The 20,485-nt window shown below is 37.7% G+C and overlaps 1 protein-coding gene across 1 annotated transcript in view; it reads left to right on the forward strand.

Annotated features, from left to right (window-relative positions):
- Window positions 1–1,110, forward strand: part of SPAG6 (sperm associated antigen 6) — a 45,686-nt gene extending 44,576 nt beyond the window's left edge. The window contains exon 9 of the mRNA XM_011364410.1: window positions 848–1,110. Within this exon, the coding sequence (XP_011362712.1) occupies window positions 848–917 (70 nt within the window). The 3' untranslated portion in view covers window positions 918–1,110. The remainder of the gene's footprint in view (window positions 1–847) is intronic.
- Window positions 1,111–20,485: the final 19,375 nt, after the last annotated feature.

Consider the following 20,485-nt stretch of genomic DNA (forward strand, 5'->3'; position numbering starts at 1 on the left):
AAATTACATTTTATCTGGAGGAAACAACTTAAGAGGCTTAATTATTTTGAGTGTTTTGGCAATTTTTAAATTACACTTATTTAGATTTTTATTCATTTATATATGCTAGAGCGTCAGCCAAATTTTATTTGACATATTTTTATAAACATCTTTCCATGGTATATGAAACATCTCATAATGCATTAATCCATATATTTAATCCTTTTATACTAAATCTTTCATAAAATGTTCAATTTATAAATATAAATTTGTAATACTGTAGCTGCCTAAGAACAAATGAAAATGATTAGTTTTCTAGGTTTGTATGATGGAATATTTGTAAACTATTTATGAAATGGTTCTTTAATATGAACTATGCTCCCAGAAACTTTCGTTTTTACGGATGACCAGATCTGAATAAAACAAACCTGGAGAATAATCTCTAAGGCAATCAGAATGCAGAGGCTGATTAGTAATGCTGGACTGTGTTGTCTAACTTATGAAAAAAAATCTGTTAGCTATGATGATTAAAGCAACATCAGTCACTTGACATCATAAAAACAAAGCTTCTGTAATAAAATACTATCATTGGATCCAAGCATCTTGCTTTGAAAACACCCCTTCTTTGTCACTGCATTGAAATCCCTTACATGTTTTGCTATTTATCTAGAACAGTCTTGTGAGCTGGTGCTCTCTTTCTTGATAGTCTCTAACCTTATGCACAAAGCATTATTGGAGCATAATTATTCGGGGTATATTTGAAATTTCATTCACAGAATTATTTTGGATAAATACCTTATATTGAATCTTTTGTGCCTACTGTGCTGAATCTTTTCACAAATATCTAATAGAAAATTTTCTTTTTCAGGTATTATTCTCCTGGATATTCAGATACACTTCTGCAAAGAGTGGACAGCTATCAACCACTTACTAACTAAGCACAGTTACAGTTTTATACTCAAATTCACTGCAGAACACTTATGAATAAGTTGTTAAAGCTCTTTCTAAATATTCGAACTAAGTAAATTCTAGATTTATTCAATGTGAAACACCTTTGGACAATATTTTCTAAATTTACATAATACTTTAAAAATCAATGGCTTGAATATATGAGACGCTATCCGTGGTCATGTACACAGAGTTTACTCTCTAAATGTAGATTTAAAAAGGATCTTAAAGGGTTTTTAAGGCATTTGTTATTATTCTGTTAAAGACCATATATACACAGACGCACACCCCTCCAACTAGATATAGATGAAAGATGGTATTCGAAAACTCATAATTATTTCGGTTAATGCCACATAGACATAGGCAAGGAAAACTGGCTTAAAAGGGAAATAGTTGAAAGAAGAAACTGACACGAAGTACAGGGCATTTGAAAGAGACTCTGATGCTGGTTACACAAGTACCTTAACTGAATACATACTCTCTGGGTAACCTTAGGGAACTTTTCTTCCATCCCAAGTTTTCTAAGCTCTTTTCTTACCCTACCTAAACTGTTCCTTATCTGTCATGGGGTTGGAGAGGATGGAAGTCAACATTAAGCATCATACCACTGCAGACATGCTTTCCATTTTCATTGAAAGGTTTCTTCGTCTAGCTCTGCTCATGAATAAACAAGAAAGAAGGTGTGTAAAGTGGGTCATCAGTATTCCCTTTTCTTAGCTAGCTTCACTTTCCCAAGTTTTGAAAGTCACATTTTCAGAGATTTAAGATGTAATTTGAAAAGAATACCATCATGCTCAGATTTTATATGCGTCTTTACTTAGGGAGCTGAAAGGGGATGAGACGGGGTTTCAATAAAATTTTAAAAAGAGCAATAGAATTGTCCTTTTCATTTTTCTTTTTTTTTCTTTTTTTATTATGGTGACATCAGTTAATGAAATCCAGTGTTTCAAGTGTACAGTTCAACAGTAAGGCATATATATATTGCATTGTGTGTTCACTGCCCATAGTTAGATTTCTTTCTGTCACCACATATTTGACCCCTTTTACCCCACCTACCTCCCCCATTCCTTCTAGCAACCACTAGTCCATTGTCCATGTCCATGAGTTTCTGTTTGTTTTTCATATCTAGTGTGTTTCTGAACTTGGGGAATATGTGATTAAACTTAAGAATCTTGGTTAGTTGGCACATGTATGTCTTTTGATCTAAAGGGACATTTTTTACAGTGATCTCCCCTGGAAGACTGGAGAGGAGGTGAATGATAGCCAGGGAGCCCCTAGGCCACAGTGTTTCCAATCTGGCCAGCTTTCAGGTTTTCTTCTCAAAAGGAACCTATACATTAATTAATTTTTTTTCTGCATTCATCTCTGTTATCATTTCCTAATAATGCATAGCTTTGCTGTACCTTTTAAAATATTATACTCAAGATTGTCTCATTTCCTTTTGCCTTGTATCAGTCTAGGATTGCTTACAGTTTGACCTTTTAATACTTCTTTGTGCCTATTTTGTTTCCTTGCAGTAATTTCTTTGGCTCATTGCATAAGAAAATATAACTTTTATTCCCAGTTTTATAACTTTCCTACCTCTCCTTTCTGCCTGCCTGCTTTGAACCTTTTAACAACCTGAGAAAATAAAGGTAGTTTTCGTCTTCCTTTATTAAGATCTTTTTTTTAGATGACCATTTTGCTAATGAAGAAACTGGTCTATCTGGGATAAAACCTCTTCAAACGATATGGGAATTGTGAATTTCCTATTAGATATTTCTTGCCATCGTATGTTGTACTTGAGAGTTTTTACTGCATATATCATTTCATACTTATCAAATAGTATTAAACTAAGAAAGTAATAAAATATTTAATAGTGATCGATAGGTGCTACAATTTGATCATATGCAATTTAGAATATTAATGCTATGAAATGTTTTTTGACATAAAACACTTAAAGCAAAATGAAGCTTTACTTTTTGAAAAGTCTATTACAAAACTTTAAAACTGAAAAAAAATCTTTTGTGTTAGAGCAAAAATAGTGTCTCTCATTGACGGTATTCTTTGATATTTTCACCTTTAGTTTGAATTTTTTCAATTCCAATCCTCTAGGCAGACCAATTCCTGTCCCACTGTTTCCTCTTCCCCCTGCAATTCATTTAAAAGTCAGCTATTGTTAGGATATTTCATTTAGTTGAACAATTTATTTTTAGGACTTCAGGAATAGAATTGGTTAAATCACATTATTGGTTGACCCTTATTATTATTCATTCAGTTCACCTGTTGTGGAAATAGGTACAAATCAGTGGTGCCTAAAAGAGATGTTGGAAATCTGGATTCTAGTCACATTTGTTAAGTAGTAAGGGTGATAGTACTTGCTCAGCTTACTAATAAGATGCTTGTGAAAATAACCTGCAGTGATGCATATAACAATTTTGTAATTTTGTTCTGTGCAAACCGACATGTGATGTATGAGCAATGACAGTCAATGACAAACTACACGTATGGTCCAAAAATCAAGCAATTGGGCGCACCAGGCCTCATACTCTTAGATAAGTAGAGTTTGTATCAGATGATTTACAATAAAGAAAAGCTGCATTTCCTGCCTTCATGGAGTTTTCTAATATACACACATTTGCCTGGACACAAGGAATAAAATAGGCACAAGACACTGAACACAAAACAGGCATATTTCATTTAGTATATAAAATAAATGACAACCTCATATTTACAGGAGGTTGACCTGTTTTTCTAACCTTTTCCTCTCAAATTATGCCCTTAAAGAAAGGATTAAAGATTTGCTTGTTTCTAAACTTGATTTGAGGTCCTGCTTAACATAAATCCTGACCTTAAATTCCTGGGTGAGGCCATCTCCAATCCAAGATGTCAAGTTTAAAAACTAACCTTGAAAGAATGAAGGATTTGTCTGTTGTGTTTTCACATCGTCAATCCTTTCCTTAAATTCATAAACCCTGACCTTAAATTCCTGAGTGAGGCCATCTCTAATCTAAGATGTCAAGTTTAGAAACTGACCTTAAAAGAATGAAGGGTTTGTCTGTTGTGTTTTCAAATCTCCAATCGTTTGATTAAGTTAGGCACTAGCAAATGCTGAGGCATGTGTATGCACTGGCTTAGTGTCCCACAAAATTGTCTGTCTACGAAATATTGATTTATAGCTATTTTGTTTCAGAGATTAAACAGATCAAACGACAGTCTTAAATATAACTGTTGCATTTACCAGTTGCTTAAGGAACTTTGGACTTTTCAAATTTGATTTGTCTATAAAATTATTTTTCTAAAGGCCGTAAGATTAGACTTTCAGTGATAATTGCATTAAAGAATGATTTTATTGTGTTCATAAAAATCAGTGAATTTTTAAAAAATTTAGGCAATATATGAAAGGATAAAGCCCAAAGCAAAAACTTCATTCCAAATTTCACAACCCAGAAAATGATTGTCATTAACAAGTTAACATAATTCCAAGTTCCTCTCTGCCTTTATACGGATAGAAAAATATTTAGAGAAGTATATATATGCTACGCATACTATTTTAAAATAAAAAGCAAACGTTATAGCAGTCTGCTTGTCTCACAGAAGATGGAGTTTTCACTTTTTCTGTTTGTTTAGTGGGTTTAGGTAAAAATTCTCAACTATAGAGATCGATATAAAATATTTATAAATGCTCTCCTTTTAGTAATGATTGGTGAGTATTTGCTGTAGAGATTTTAAACTGAGTGCTAGTTATGGCTTATCAGTTTTACAACATTGGATCAAGAATATTATACTAATATAATAATGTATCATTTTGCAAGGCAGTTTGATATAGATATTTATACGTTTTAAAAAGTTCCATATATATGGAATTTGTGGTAATGCAATCTTGCTAAAATTTATACTAAAATATAAAATTCACGCATTACTGATGGTGTTTATTCAATGTATTTTTGATATAAAGAATTCCAACTCTTTGAGAACTATTGTAACCTATATTAGGTTCTCTGTTTTTAAATTTCTGTAGTATATATAGTTTAAATCATACAAATATAATTAAAATGCCAAAGAGAATGTCATCGTTCTCCAATTTTTGTGTTTTACTGACTGAAGTAGGACCTTTTTCTTGGATGAGTGATATGTGCCCCGCTTCCATTAGTCCCCAGTGGCATCCAGCACTGCGGTAAGCACAGAATAGAACAGGCAGCAGGCTGGACTGAGCTTCAGGGTAGCAAGGCTCATTGTGGTCAAATCTCTTTAAATCCCCAGGCCAAAGTTTTCTGAAGTATCATGGCTTAGTGCAGAAGAGGACAGGCTCTAGAGTTAGAGACCCACATTAGAATCTCAAAACTACTACAGCCTGACTCATTGGCCTTCAGCAAGTTACCAATAGCACCCACTTTATAATATCCTGGGGATTAAGCAAAGGTGAGCCAGAATAGGTCCTGGCGTGTAGTAAGCAGTGCCACCGGTAGTCTGTCTATACGATACCTTTATGTGAACAGTGAAAAGTATACAGCTCTCAAGAAACTTTACTTCCATTTGGCAGAAATTGTTGTAATAGTATGATTTTGTTCAAGCAAGACTTTACTGCCATCTGCTGGAAAATTTTCTTAATGAGTATGCAAATAATGATGTCAACGATGTGAACCACACCCCCTTAGACATGCTAGTGCCCTTGTACAATACGCAACCTGTGCAACTGCGCATATAAGTGCTCAATAGATTGTACTTGCTACTCTTCTTTTCACTTTTGTCAATGGGGTTTGGAAGAGGATTCCAGATAAACAATGCTATCCTATAAAGCAATTCATTTTTTAAAAAATAAAGGGGTCAAAGTTAATCTCTATAAAAAGAATCAGAATTTTGTTTCAAAACCTGGCTTACTACTTCCCTCACTTCCCATTTCCCCCACATAAAAGTACGTTCTACAATAAAACATGCAATTTAAGTTAGCAGAGATACTAATTAAGCCATTACTCTTGCATTTATAAACACTGACTGTAAGACCAAATCAGGGGACATTTTTTTGGTATACAAAACAAAGCACATTTTGCAATAATCCATATAGCTTTTTAATCTTGATTTTTGAGACTGGATCAAGAATATTATATCATTATTGCAAGATGGTAGATCTTTGGAAAGCAACTCCACTGGGGCTCCATTCACCTCTCTTCATCCTGGAACCTGGGCTGGGATAGTCCTTAATGAGCGACCATTATAGTGTATTTTTTACACGCAAGAGGGAAAAATTTGGCTCAAACCTAGCAGTGCAATCATGAAGACTGACTAACGTTGGATTGGAGAGAGCATATAAATAATGGACACACTCTCCCAGGATGCAGGACCCCGGGTACAAGGATGGCTCTTGGAAGTTTGGAGAAATCAACCACCCACACTAAATGAAGTGAAAATGCCACACTTGCCGTGGCCAACTTGAAAGAGATATCGGATGGCTCATGGGGGCTGGCGTTCTGGAGCGCATAACCCGCATAGTCATGGAAACCCACTGACGGACTGTTCTAAGAGACATTCCAGAGAACACACCGTTTACCAAGGCAATAAGGGATGCATTATTAGAGGGTAACGACCACTGAGGATCTCAGTGGTGGGGCTCTTCTCTATGCCAGGGTTGACTGGAGGAGACACTGTTACAGAACTGGGCTCCTTAGTAGGGTTATAGAATCCTGATACAATAGAGGCCAAGTGACAGTACTTAATTGTCAGAAGCAAAGGGTGTGCAATTATTGCAATGAGTAGCAAAATTGGTGTGGCATCCAGAGACCCAATCCATAGGGAGCTATAAAGATGATTAATAGAATTCAGTGTTCCTAGAGGCAAGATAGATAGGCAGTCAATAAGGGTATCAGTTTATAAAGTAAAAATAAATCAAGAATGGTTGGTCAGAAGGCTAAGGGCAGCTGCCCCAATGAAAAGTCACAGTCACTTGCCTAGTTTGAAGACCTGAGTCAATTCTCAGATCTGGAACCTGTTGACGGAAGGAGAGGCTGGTCCCTATGGGAATGCAGTCTGGAGGACCTTCATCAAAAGTATTTAGTAGTTATTTCTCATGCATGTTAGAGTATTGTTTCAACTCTTTTACCAGGTGATGGAGCTTGAAAAGGCTGACTCTGCATCAGGCCTAGGCACCAGTGCAAGCAGCCCTGCCATATCCCTCAGCAGACCCTATGGTATTAGAGGGATCTGTGACGGGAAAAGATGTCACGTAGAGTTACCAGTAATCCCAATAGGAGAACCACAGCATAGATTCCTAGGATTCTGGAGCAAGGTCACACCATCTCTAGTAAAGATCTATACACCATTTGAATAGAAGTTCTTACAAACTAATAGGCCTTGTTTGAAATGGAGTATCTGACCGTGGGACATCAAGTAACTTTGCAACCAGAGATCACCATCACGAACTAGGTTCTGTCAGATCCAGCAGGTCATAAGTTGGGTGAGCCCAGCAGCAATCCACCTCAAAAACAAAAATGGCAGATATAAGATTGGGCATGAACAGGGCCAGAGGACATAGTAAATAAAGTTGTACCAGCTGGTGACCCAGATCCCCATGTCATCTGCTGCTACCGTGCAGGTATTCACAACTCTTGTTCACATCTGTGGTGTCATCTGCCTAGACCAGCATGGGTGCTAGCTGAGGCTGAGACAAATCTAGAATGAGTGGTGGAAAAATAGAATAATATATCAGTCACTTCAGGCTTGAGAACTATTGCAGCTGTAGCAACCGTAGGTTTCTCACTGACCTTCTTGTGTTTCCTCAGTAGTAAAGGCCAACCAGAGTCCTGGAGTTGCTGGCTACTGGGTGGGAGAAGGAAGTGGATCTGAGCACCACAAGGGGTGACTATAACAGATACTCCAATGCTCCACTCATATCTCCTTCTCAGAGCCAAGGGCCAATGCATTCATCCTTCGGCTGCAGCTATTTTCTAGTCACACCTTTTATAGCCTTACCACAGATATGAACTGAATAAAATCCTCAGCCCACAACTAGAATGAACCTTAATAATTTGCTAAACCTTAAAATTAACACCTTAAACTGAACCAAAAAAAAAAAAAAAAAAAAAAAGAACACTTAGGCAACTAGTTCAGATTGGAATCAAACCAAACCCAAACATCAAATTTTCTCAGATCTAAACCCAAACCAAAGTTCCAGACACTTTGCACATATAGCTCTGGGTAGAGTCTCTGTGGCCTTAGCAGCTCTTGCTAATTAGAAGCTCTTGACTTTCCTCTGGCAGTTAAGCTGATAAATGTCTTCCAAAGTGTGCTTCCACTTGAGCTAGATTTTTTTTTTTAAATTAACTTGTATTTAATTATCTGTTTGGTTCAGATAAGGAAGAATTTTTCAAAAAATAATTCCATACTCACCCAATGTCATACCCTCCAAATCACCTCATAAAAATAAGTAACACCTGGCTATGGTTAATTGTGAGGCTATCTTAGTTTTCATCTGATGTAGCCTAATTCTCTGAATACAGGGAGTAAAATCTTAACCTCATTAACGATGAGATTGCCTCACAACTCAGGCAAAATCCTTGGGTTTTTCATCCAAGAGCATGGGGGAGGGAGTTAAAAACAAAAACAAAAACAGTATTCGTGTGAAAAATTATTCTTAGGAGCCCTGACACTGTTGCTCACACAAGAGATGCAGGTCTAGGTTTAAGCACCACGAGGGCAGGTGCATCTTTGTATTGAGCATATCATTTAGCATAGTTGCCTGGCCCTCAGTAGGCAATCAATAGATAATGATTAAATGAATGAATGAGGCTGCAGAGTTCCAAAAGCTATCCTGGTTGCTGGCATTCTCTGGTGGGACTTAGGCCAGGACATTTTGAAAGTGTAGCTCACCCAAGCAAGAATAGGCTCTTTTCAAGTTCTATTCTGTCAGGACTGCTGCCACTTTGTTCACACTTTGGCATCAGAATCTGGCTGTGTTGTCAGCCACATCCATTCAACTCAAGTCAGCAGCGCCTGAAGTAGTTCTTATGACTTTAAAATGGTAGCAAAAAAGACCAGTTTCAAAGGAATGAACACACACTGTAGGACGATTTTTCAGAGTTTATTAAACAGCGTGAGCTTGAATACATACTCTGTGTGTGTGTGTGTGTGTGTGTGTGTGTGTGTGTGAGATTCTCCTGGGAATTTTGGATTTTACACAGAGAGCCAGTAATTGCGAGTTGGTACCTTAGTCGTTAATGGCAGCTCCGAAAGAATTCGTGGATTTCAGCTTCTGGGGTTTGGGGACTGCCCTGGTCCAGCACTCCCTGAGGAAGGTTTGGTTGTTCAATTCTTCCTTGGGTTGCTTGAGACACCCAAGTATCCATCCAGCAAATTCACTTTTACTTAAATTATCGCCAGTTGGTTTCCATTATTTGCAAGAAGAAGGAAAGCATTTTTGAGGAAACCAGTATATCCAAGTTGGATGCTGGAAGAATGGTGGTGTGATGTGGGCAGGAAAGCTGAATGGAGAGCTGGAGCGAAGGCTATAAAAACGATCACCTTTCTGCCCAGAGTCAGCTATGGACAAGAGGCTGCCAACTGTTCACCGGAGCTCAGTAGACGACTGCCAGGGGCCATACCGAGTATGTAAGACTGGTTTTTAAACATTCATTTCAAAAACTGAATGCTTCTCTTTGCCCTCCTTACTGCTTGGGAATCTTTCCTACAGTTCTTGCCTCCAGCTATTTATTTTGAGTCTCAGTTTCTTTTCTTTATCTTCCCAGCTGCTAACTAACTGCCAATAAGAGGGCCACTCGAGCTTCTCTTTGATTCCAGGATATCCTTCTGAACTATTAGACTTTTTATGGAGCCCACATAAGGAACTCAAATGGTGACTTAATCCTTGCCCCTTTTCTTCATCTTCCCAAGTATCTCATTGTGAGAATGTGGAAAGCAATTCCTGCCTCTGGTTCAAGCCATCTATTTAGATGAGTTTATTGCATGCCACTGGGAAAGAAAGGCTAAATTAGGAAGAGAGTTGTGAATTTAAGAAAACTACACCAAGTCTATGTGGGAGGAGGGAAGGAAAAGAGGTGGAATTTGGACCATTTATTTGTAGCATGTCTTACTGACAGTTAAATACAGTGGTTCGTTCTGTTTTCTGCCACTTGAGGGTTATTTAATTAAATTCATGACCTAGGATGCTAACCAGCTCCACATCTAAAATAATTGCTTCTCTGTTGGTGAGATGTAGAGCCGGGATTGATTTTCCCCTGGCCGATAGCTCTCCTTTCTGAGTCATGAATGTCATCTCCATTCTCCTCCCCACGTAATTTGATCTCTGTATTTGATCCCTATTTAGTAGTACACTTCGCTAAACAGATGTCTCAGTAATTAAAATCCCACATGGGCACACTCGTCAGTGAGTTACATCTATTTAATAGTCAGCTTAGAAAACTTTTCACCCTCGGCTCTTCTCCCATCCTGGTGTCGTATGTCACTGGCCTCTAGCAGTCTTTAACTATGAGGATTCAAACCTGCTGTGTTTGTTTTCCTGCATTCATAGAACCTCTCTTTCCATTTTCTGACTATATTTTCCTCACTGTATGGTTTTCCGCCAGCATTCAAATTCTCATTGGATGAATCATTCTATATTTCATTCATGCCAGTACCAGCATTAAAAAAAAAAAAGAAAAAAGAACAATGTCTTTAGAACCGCGGATTAAGAGTATCTTTTATTTTTTTCCCCCGAGGCATAGCCAAATACTTCAATCTTAACAATCCCCTAAGTTTTTTTATTTTAACTATTTGAGATCAAATACTGGAAACCTGTTTGGTTGCTACAGGTCACTGAGGATTATGATGACAAAGAATTATAGAAGGAAAGAATGTACCTTTGGAGCAGGAAAGGGAAGTTAAGAAAGTCTTATTGAATGGAATTTATTCATTTTTGTGAGAGAATTCAGATGGAAATTTATGAAAATGTTTATACCTAAAGAGATAATGTTCTTATGATAATGATATTACATTGCATAAAACTTGAGGTTAATGCTGTAATTTACAGTAGGTAAAAGAATTTCCCTTGCAGTTGATGATGCAATGCATATTGACTTTAAGAACATTTCGAAATGAATAGAGAATCTACGTATCTTTTCTGATACTTTTTCGGATGAACAAAATCAGGTAAATGAGTGGGCAACAGTCACATAGAAACAAGATTCTATATTTTCTTTTAAATAGATGGAGGTCCAGTGCATTTAACATAAATCATTTTATAAAAATAAGTTTCTGAGAATATTCATGTTTCTTGTGAAGTTCCTTTGAAGTCACAATAAAAAAATGTGATCAAAAAGCAAGCAACAAGTTCAGAAGGTGATTAATCCTGTTTTAGTTCTATGTAAGCAAATTTTAAAAGTATTTGTATAAACTTTATTATCACGATTCTATTTAAAAACTAGGTGAAAATCCTGTTGTGCAATGGAGCTTCACTTTGGTGGTCTAAACACAACTTCTAGCCTTGTTATCTAAACCAACGAAGGCTGGGTAAATAAACAGACATAAATTTAACAACAGGATTCTCAGACAAACAATGACATGGAATAGGAGCTAATATTTCAGGAAGGAAGCTGAGTTCAACATGATGAGAATGTTGTGGATGATTCTTTTCACTCTCTGTCATCTAGCTTCATTCTAGACCTGATAGATAGCTCACGGGCTGGAATGATTGCATTCTTACTATGCTCAGGATAACCTCCCTTTGCTGGTTTCCAGCTCCCTTCCCCTCCATGCAGCTTGTGTTTAATTCACATAAAGTTCAGGGCATTTCTTTGTCTCATCTAAGCCTTTAAGCTTTGTTTTCTCTCCAGTCATCCCTTATCCCATGTCCATCCATGCTCTCCTGTCAGCTTCTTTCAGATCACTAAAAAAGAAAAAAGAAGAAAAAGAAGAAGACTAATTTCAATAACCCATTTCTGGTTTCTCACTGGCTTAATGTAAATTGGGGAGACTATTTCCTGACCTCTTTATAAAGCTGTGAGGGTCAAATGAGATCTTGTGGATGAAAGAACTTTGTACGTGGTTAAATATGACCAAGGAGCTTGGGCTTTAGTTCCAACTACCTGGCTCAAAAACAGCTTCAAGCATTTTCTAGCTATGTGAACTTCAATAAACCCCTTAACTTTTCTGTGCTTCAGTTTCCTAATGTGGAAAATGGAGATTATAAAAGCACCTAAGGGTTGCCTGGTGATGGTTACATGAGAGAATTTATGCATATTATGAGGCCAGAACATGCTCAGAACAGTCCCAATTTTAAGCCCTGGTAAGTGCTAGCACAAGTGAAGGCATCAGACAGTGTTTCCCACTAAGGTCAGCCAACTTCCTCACAGCCTCACATCTCTCCAATCTAAGGCCTCTGGGACCTGTTCTCTTTTGAGCACTGCGGAAAGCTAGGCTATATTCCTTGGGTGTGGTCCATGACAGCTAAGGAGCTAAGGATGGGGGCGAGAATCCTGGCTGAGCCCATGTACTGTATTTGAGGATTGGCAGGTTCTTTTAACAGTTGCCTCCCTTTCTCTGAATCATGTTCACTTGGCTTAGCTTCTCCTCTGATAACTTTATTTCAAAAGATTTTTTTATGTTAACATTTTAGTTTGCTGCCTATTTGTACTTAAAGCCACAAAGACTCATCCTTTGTAATCTGGAAAGTGGGAATAGTAAGAGTATCTACCCTGGGCTTGGAATGAGATAAATCAAGTGAACCTTTTCCAGAGGATCCAGGGAACAATATTCTAGGGGTGCTTTTGAAAAACAAATTGAAGAAAAAAGCATCTGTAATCCGAATATCACCTTGTACATATGAAATGAGATGGAAACAAAACAAAACATAGGAACACAACAAAAACCTAACATTCTAAAAATGAGACAAATGATTCTTCCAAATGACCTCTTCAAAGTGGTTCTTTCTGAGTTAATGTCCATAATATTATGCTGTTGTTGTCCCAAAGGTGTTGGAGTTTCTTCTCTGAAAGGCTTTTAAGGACCTTGGTGCAAAAAACTAACTCTGCCATTTTACGATGTTTTTGACAAATGCCTTTCTACTTTGCAACTTATTATTTAATATTGTTTTTAATTTTTTGACATACAGATGCTTATGCAGATACATAAAAATGATTTCTTCGAATCACTTGATATTCACTTATATTTTCTTTTAGTTCTTTTACTGTTTCATTTTCACATTTGCCTTTTTAATCCATCTAAGATGTATTTCAGTATAAAGTATGAAGTGAGCATCTAATTTGATTTTTTTCCTCCCAAATGGTTGATTTTTCTAGTACCAGTTATTGAATAATCCATGCCCTCATTGGTGATGCTTCATTTATTGGCATATTGAATTTTCTTTCAAATTTATCTGTTCTGAAATATTATCAATCTATCAATCTTTTCTCAGAAGTTCAAAATCATTGTAATTATTGTGGGTTTATAATATGTAGTAACATCTGGTACAGTGAATCTCTTGTTATTCTTTCTTTTCGAAAATATTCTGGCTACTCTCTCCTGTTATTTCCTCCAAACGGAAATTAATTTTTTTCAACTTCAAAAAAATCCCATTGGAATTTTGGTTAAAATCACAAATAAAAATAGATAAATTTATCTCAGAGCATAACAGATTTCTCAATTTATTAAAATTCTTTTGCTTTCTCTCTCTTTTTGTATAGATCCCTTCTAGTTCTTGCCAATATTATTTATATGTGAATAGGATCTTATTATATATATATATATAAATATGTTATATATATGTTACATATATATATATATATATTTCCTAACAGGTTATTGTTGGGTCACTAGATTTTTAATATTTATTTTATAATAGTTTTTCAATCAAGTCTCTTGGTTTTTTTTTAGGCAAAAATATCATCTGTAAATAAAGGCAATTTTTCTTCTGCTTTCTGATATTTTAGCTATTATTTATGTTTCTTGTCTTATTACAGAATTGCTTCAGCATAATTTTAAAGAATAGCAGGCATTTTTATACTTGATTTTAATAATGCCTCTACTGTAATGTCATTAAGTATGGAAACTTAAAACTATACCCAAAAGTAAATTGAATAGTAAAACAAAGTCTCATGTACCCATCACCTAGCCTCAACAATTATCAAAAATTTTGCATACACTTTTAGTGAGATTATAAATTAACCAACCTTTTTGCATGCTAATTTAGAAATATCTATCCAAAAATAGACCCAACAATTTCATTGCTAGGCATTAATCTTATAAGTACACTAGCACTAATAGGCAAAGATATTCAAGGATGCTGCTCACTGTAACTGTATATAATCGCAGAAAACTAGAAAACAGCCTAAACGCTCCCAATGGGTGAATGAGAAACTATGGTATGTTCATATAATAGAATTCAAAATTATGAATAATTTTGGTAGATGTATATGCTGAAGTGGGAAGATGTCCAAGGTACAATGAGAAAGGCAAGTGTAGGACAATATGTATAGTATGATTCTATTTGTTCTTTTTTTCAAAGGAAATAGTCATACACATTTATGTGCATGGAAAATTTCCGGAAGGATATGTAAGAAACTGTTAATAGAGGTTACCTCTGGGAGGGAGAATGAGGAATGGTGCTGAGAGGTTGAGGAATTAACTTTACACTTTCTACTCTTTCTTACTGTTTGACTGTCTTACCATAGCATTATTTTTTATAAAATCTTACTAAAACATATGATGTTGGCCATTGGTTTTATATTTACTAAGACTTTTTTTTTTTATCTAGTTTAGTTGTTTTAATCAGAAGGAGGTGTTAGATTTTTATCATCTATTGAGATAATGGCATTTTTTTTCTTATATGACCTAAATGTATGATTTTTTATTTCAATTATTTTCTTATTATAAAAATATCCTGGCTTTTCTAGACTAAATCTACCTGACCTTGTTAAAAATTATTTTTTTCAGTGAATTTAACTTGCTGGTATTTTAAGTGGGATTTCTGGCATCAGTTTGGATTTCTTATGTAGATTTATATTTTTGAGTGTTCTTTTTGTACCAGTTTTGATAGATTTTGTAATAATTATATTTGCTTCATAAAAAGGAATTACATTTTAATCTTTATGTATTTAGAAAGGGAATTGTATATCTTTCAAAATTTATAAGAATTTGCCTATAAAATTTCTAGGGGTGAGCTTTTTTTGAATTCTCTGGGTTTGATCATTTTCCCCCCCACTTCTTCTTGATTCAATTTGGATGATTTATGTTTTTCCAGGAAAAAAAAATGTATTAGCACATAGCTAACTACACATAATATTCTACACAGTTTTATAAAAACCAAAACTTCTTTTATCTGTCTCCTTTCTCCTTTATAACTTTATTTGTATTTCTTTTCTCTCTCTTTATTTTATTAAATAGATTTGCCAGGTATTTCTCTACTTTCTTCCTGTTTTTTCCAAAGAATTACTTTTGGAATTGAACAATAATTGTGTTTTTTTCGTTTGTTTTCTAATTCATTAATTTCTGCTTCAATCTTTTTTTAATTCTCCTTTTCTTGGAGTTTAATTTTTTAAAAAGTACTACTCAGTTCACTTATTTTTATTCTTGTTTAATTTTTCCCTACTAAACAATGTTACTAAGCTTGGTCTGGTTTCAAATGACTTTTGGATATATCTAAAAATTAAATCTACTCTCAGAGGAGAAAGATTTGCTATCACTGATGATGTCCATTTAAAAGAATGTGACTTAATCTCTTGTGGCGAATTTCCAAAGAATTCTAAAAATGTTTGAGTAATGGCAATATAATTGCAGCAAGCTGATGACCTATTCTCAAGGGGCAACACCTATTGGTATATATAAAACCTGTATGTTTGCTAAAACATTATCTGCTCTCATATATCTGGAAAGAATCAAGTGCTAGTATTTAAAGAGAAGCTCTCATGTTTGCTTAATTAACATGCAGTATCCTCTGATACTACGTGTTTGTAGCCTAAGATATTCTAGAATGTGTTTTCTTTTTGTGAAAAGATATTTAAATACATTATATGTACAGCCTGGCTTCATGTTTGCCTGAGATAAAACTTTTTTCAAATGCAAAGATTAAAAATTGTTTACATGCTATAGAATGACAAAGTTTTCTCTGCAAAAGCCAATTCACTATGATGATATAGATGAGAACAGAACATGCTTTTAAAAATAATTTTTTCTGAACACGTCTGATCTTGGAAGCTAAGCAGAGTTGGTCCTGGTTAGTATTTGGATGGGAAACCACCTAGGAAGACCAGGTGCTGTAGGCTTTAAAAAAATAAATAAATAAAAATAAAAAATAAAAACATAAGAATAATTTTTAATGCTCTGATAGGCCAGATTATAAACAATAAAAATAAGTCTAATTAAAAAGGTGCCAATAGAAAGGTGAATTTGCTGATGTGACCTTTGCTAGCATATGTCTCAGGATATCATCAGATCCATGTGTTTGTAGATTATATAACAGTGTTTAAGTGGCCACGAAAGGGAGGATTTTGTGGTCCAGAAAGTGGAAATGTCCTATTTACCATATGACCTGGCCAGTCTCATCTCAAATTACTGTTAATCAAGTTACAGATGGTTGGCAAGTCAGGTAGGAGGGAAGAAAACTTGGCAATAAACAAGAGGCCACAAAGCCAGTGGCTATCATTAAAAATACAAACTTACTGAAGTCACTATTTAAAATAACACAAAGAAAAATCATTTTTCAAAGTATTCTAGACGAGAAGAATTCTCTTAAGAGGCTTTAAAGCAGCCTTACCTGTTAATAAGATTTTAGGAAAGGTAGAATATGGCTTTATGAAGGAACCCAAATCATATAGCTAGACCCCCCACCTCTAACAGCTTTATGATCATGATTGAAAAGCATTTTCTTTGTTTTGCACCCACATGCATCCCAAGTTTTTCAAGCTTCCAAATGTTTAAAACATGTATTCTTGAGAGGAAACACCACTAAGCACCAATAAATGGAATACCAAACTTTTATCTCTACCAACTTCAAACAGTGGCACATATATATAAATTTATGTATTTAGCAGTGGTCTCAACTGGTTGTCTTTTAAAGTAGCAGTATAGGGCAAATAGGACAGTAAGCCAGAGCCAAAAATAATCTTAATTTTATTTTTGTGGCTGTGAAATTTTCAGTAAAGCGCAGACCTCAAGCCCAAATGCTGCTAAAGGATTACCTAGAAAGCAGAGCCTGAGGCCAAGTTTAAGTGCTAAAATTTTTATTAGGAGGGGCAATCCCAGGGCGGCAAGGGTGAGGGGAAATGCAAAGGAAAGCCAATACAAGGAGGTGCAGCACTGAGCTGAAAACAAATGTACAAGAAAGTACTGCTGATTGCTGGTCCCAAAGGGCAGCTTCCAGATAACCCATGCAGAACCATCACGCCTGGAGACCCTCTTTCCATGGCGAGGGAGGGTTTATACATTGGCTACTTCTTGCTTTCTGAACTCTTTGATATTATGTTTGCCTCATGGGGTTTTAATGTTCCTACTTTTCTGGATGTGGCAACTGATCCCTCCTTGCAATTGCCAGGGAAGCAAGAGCATGCTGTACCTCAAGGTTTTTCACCGGGAGTCTAGGACTAGTGGGAGGAGTCAGAGCCTTCTTCAGTGCTATGGTGTGAGAGAGGCAATGCTGAAGGCTGACCCCTCACGCAGCGGGAGGCTGTCCTAGCAGGAAGCCAACGCAAGAGGCAAAAATGAGGGAGGGATTGAACAAATCTGGGGAGGCGAATAAACCAGGTAGGGTGCAGTGTATCCTTCTTGGACCTGAGCTGTTCCTGCGCTGATATTCACTGATTCTCAGGAAACAAGGAGCTACTCAATTCAAAGATAGCATTCACTAAACGCTCAGATGTTAAGTCCTAATGTTTTTTTCACCAATCTGTCCGTTAATGCGCAAATACTTATAGCCACTTCAACTCTTTCTTCTCCCTCTTTTTTGAGGTGTAATTGGTATATATTGATATTCACCTAAGACTACAGCGTGATGCATTTTGGCAACCATCTTTGTCCTGTAACTACTACCACTATCAAAATATGGAATTGTTCCATCGCCCCCAAAGTTCTCTTCTGCACTTTGCATTCCATCCTCTCCCATTTCGCCGCTCCCCGGGCAACTGCTTTCTATTACTATAGTTCTGCGTCTTCTAGAATTTTCATTGAAATGGAATCAGACTGTGGTCTTCTGCGTTTACCTTTCCCCCATAGCATTATGTCTGGAGATGCATCCATGTTGTTGCATGTGTCAATACTGTGTCTCTTTTTTTGTGTGGAGAAATTACTATGTCGGGCACGTCAACCTGCATCACCTCACCTGAAACCCTCACAACCATCCGGTTTCACAGTACGGGGGCCAGAGGTTCGGGCGCCCAGAGGTGGACTTTGGGGAGGAGTCACCAGGCCGACTCCTGCCAGTCAGTCGGCCCGGCTGCTACGCCCGCCCGGGACCGAAGCCCGATCTGCAGCAGCTGCAGTCAAACTTCAGGGGACAGAACGGGCCTGGCGGAGTGCAGGCTCGGGCCACACACGCCCGAGCCACGGTGCCCTCGGCCGCCTCCGGCCCTGCCGCCGGCCTCCTGGGCCGCCTGCCAGCGCTGACGGACCACAGCGGCTTCCCCGGCAGGGGCCAGGCCGCCCGCCCGCGGCGCTAAGGGCGCGCTAGGGGCGCCGCCGCCGCCGCGCTTCTGCGGACGCGTCACCGCCGGGACCCTGCAGCGCGCCGCGTGCCCGGCCGTTTCCCTCCGCGCGCGGACGGCGCTACTTCCCGGGGAGCAGAGGCGTCGGCGGGGGCGCGGCCGTCTCAGTGCGCGGGGAGACAGCGAGAGCCGGGCCGTGCTGCCTTCGGCCCCGGCAGACGTGGCCGCCTGCCCCTGGCCGCTGGGAAGGAACGAGCTAGATGTCCCGCGTGGTTAGAGCTCGTTTTCTTCTCCACGCGTCTTCTCCGTTACGATAATACGGGGAGCCCTTACTTTGAGGACGCGGTGGGAACAAAGATGAGGGCGTTTTGCCCTGTGGCGTGGAGAGGCCTGCCCGCCTCTTTTGTCTGGCTGCCTGATGGGCAACGGCAGCTCCATTTTTCTTTTCCCGAACGTGGTGATTCGGGAAGCGGAGGGACTTACAAGGAGGCTTTGTCTGAGGAAAAAGAGCTGTTGCGACACGGCCTCTGCTGAATGGCCGCCGGCCGCCTTCCGCAGGGAGCGCGCCGGGGGGGAACCGTTGGCAATTTTTTTCCATATCAATTAAAGAAAGGAAAAAAAAAATCTGCATTTTTCCCTCACATTTTCATTCAGGTTTGAGTCTTAGTGTCTGTAGTAGTAGAAAGCTACCATCCGCTTTCACGTTCTCCATCTGCTTTAATATTGGATTCCTTAGCCACTAAAATGTTTTACGTAAGCGAGTTCTCTTTGTACCCTTCCTTCTAACATTTTTTGTTATCCTCTCTCAGAAATAATGGAATTCCACAGAAAACTGGAGGTGGGCGATGCTCACACAGCCCTGGTGCCTCAGATACAGGCCCTGAAAGAAAACAGCCAGCCTGAGGGGAGGAGAGCGAGCAGGAAGGAGGATGGGGATGGGGGGGTACTTTTTTGGGGGATACCATGATTTTATGATTTTTATGAATTTCTGGAGAAAGTGCCTGGTCAGAGAAGGTGGGAGGTCACTGAACCTAAGAAGGGCTTGACTGAGCTGTGAAAGCATCTTTTGTTTGATTAGGCAGCAACCTTCAGTGACAAAGAGGGAAGAATATTTTTCGATAAGTTTGGCTTTAGAGCTTGTGACTGCTTCTGTCCCGTATTACTCTTTTATTTCTCTTCATAGCATTTAAAACCACCTGAGACTGTTGCATATTTTATGTATTTATTGGCTTCTCTCCCCACTTGATAAAAACCCATGAGAGCTGGGAGTTGTTTGTTCACTGTTGTTCCCTGGAGCCTAGCACAGTACCTGGCAAAGTACTTGGGGCTTTGTAAATATTTACTGACTCTGAATATAAAACAAACATAATTTAAAGGCATTGTGAAAGAAGCCTACAACCAAAAGCCACGTGACACAAGGAAAACTCTCTTCAAACCTGCTCTTCTCATTTTGGAGCAATAATTGATAAAGTAGTCAAGAGATAGTCACACCACCATTCATTTTTCCAAAGTAGAATAATAAATGAGCTCTCACTTTAAGGATGCTTTCTATTTCATTCTAGGGATTGTGGGGATGGCGGTAATAAGGTTGGGGAGAGTGGTGGGTCGAAGGGGCAGGTAAAGTGAAGGAATCAAAAAGTTCAACCTCCATTTGTAAAATAAGTTCACAGGTGTGTAATGTATAACATGGAGACTGTAGTTAATGCTATATTGCATAGTTGAAAGTTGCTAAGAGTAGATCTGAAAAATTCTCATTACAAATAATTCTGTAACTGTGTAGTGACGGATGTTAACTAAATTTATTGTGATTATTTCACAATGTATGCAAACATTGAATCATTATGTTGTACACCTGAAACTATGTCAATTATACCTCAGTTTAAAAAAAGGAAGTAAGAGAAGTAGAAAAGATTTAAGGTAAAACATTTATATAGTTAGCTAATAGTCCTAGAGCTGGAAAG

Source organism: Pteropus vampyrus, unplaced genomic scaffold (genome assembly GCF_000151845.1).
Source record: "Pteropus vampyrus isolate Shadow unplaced genomic scaffold, Pvam_2.0 Scaffold96, whole genome shotgun sequence".
Taxonomy (NCBI): domain Eukaryota; kingdom Metazoa; phylum Chordata; class Mammalia; order Chiroptera; family Pteropodidae; genus Pteropus; species Pteropus vampyrus.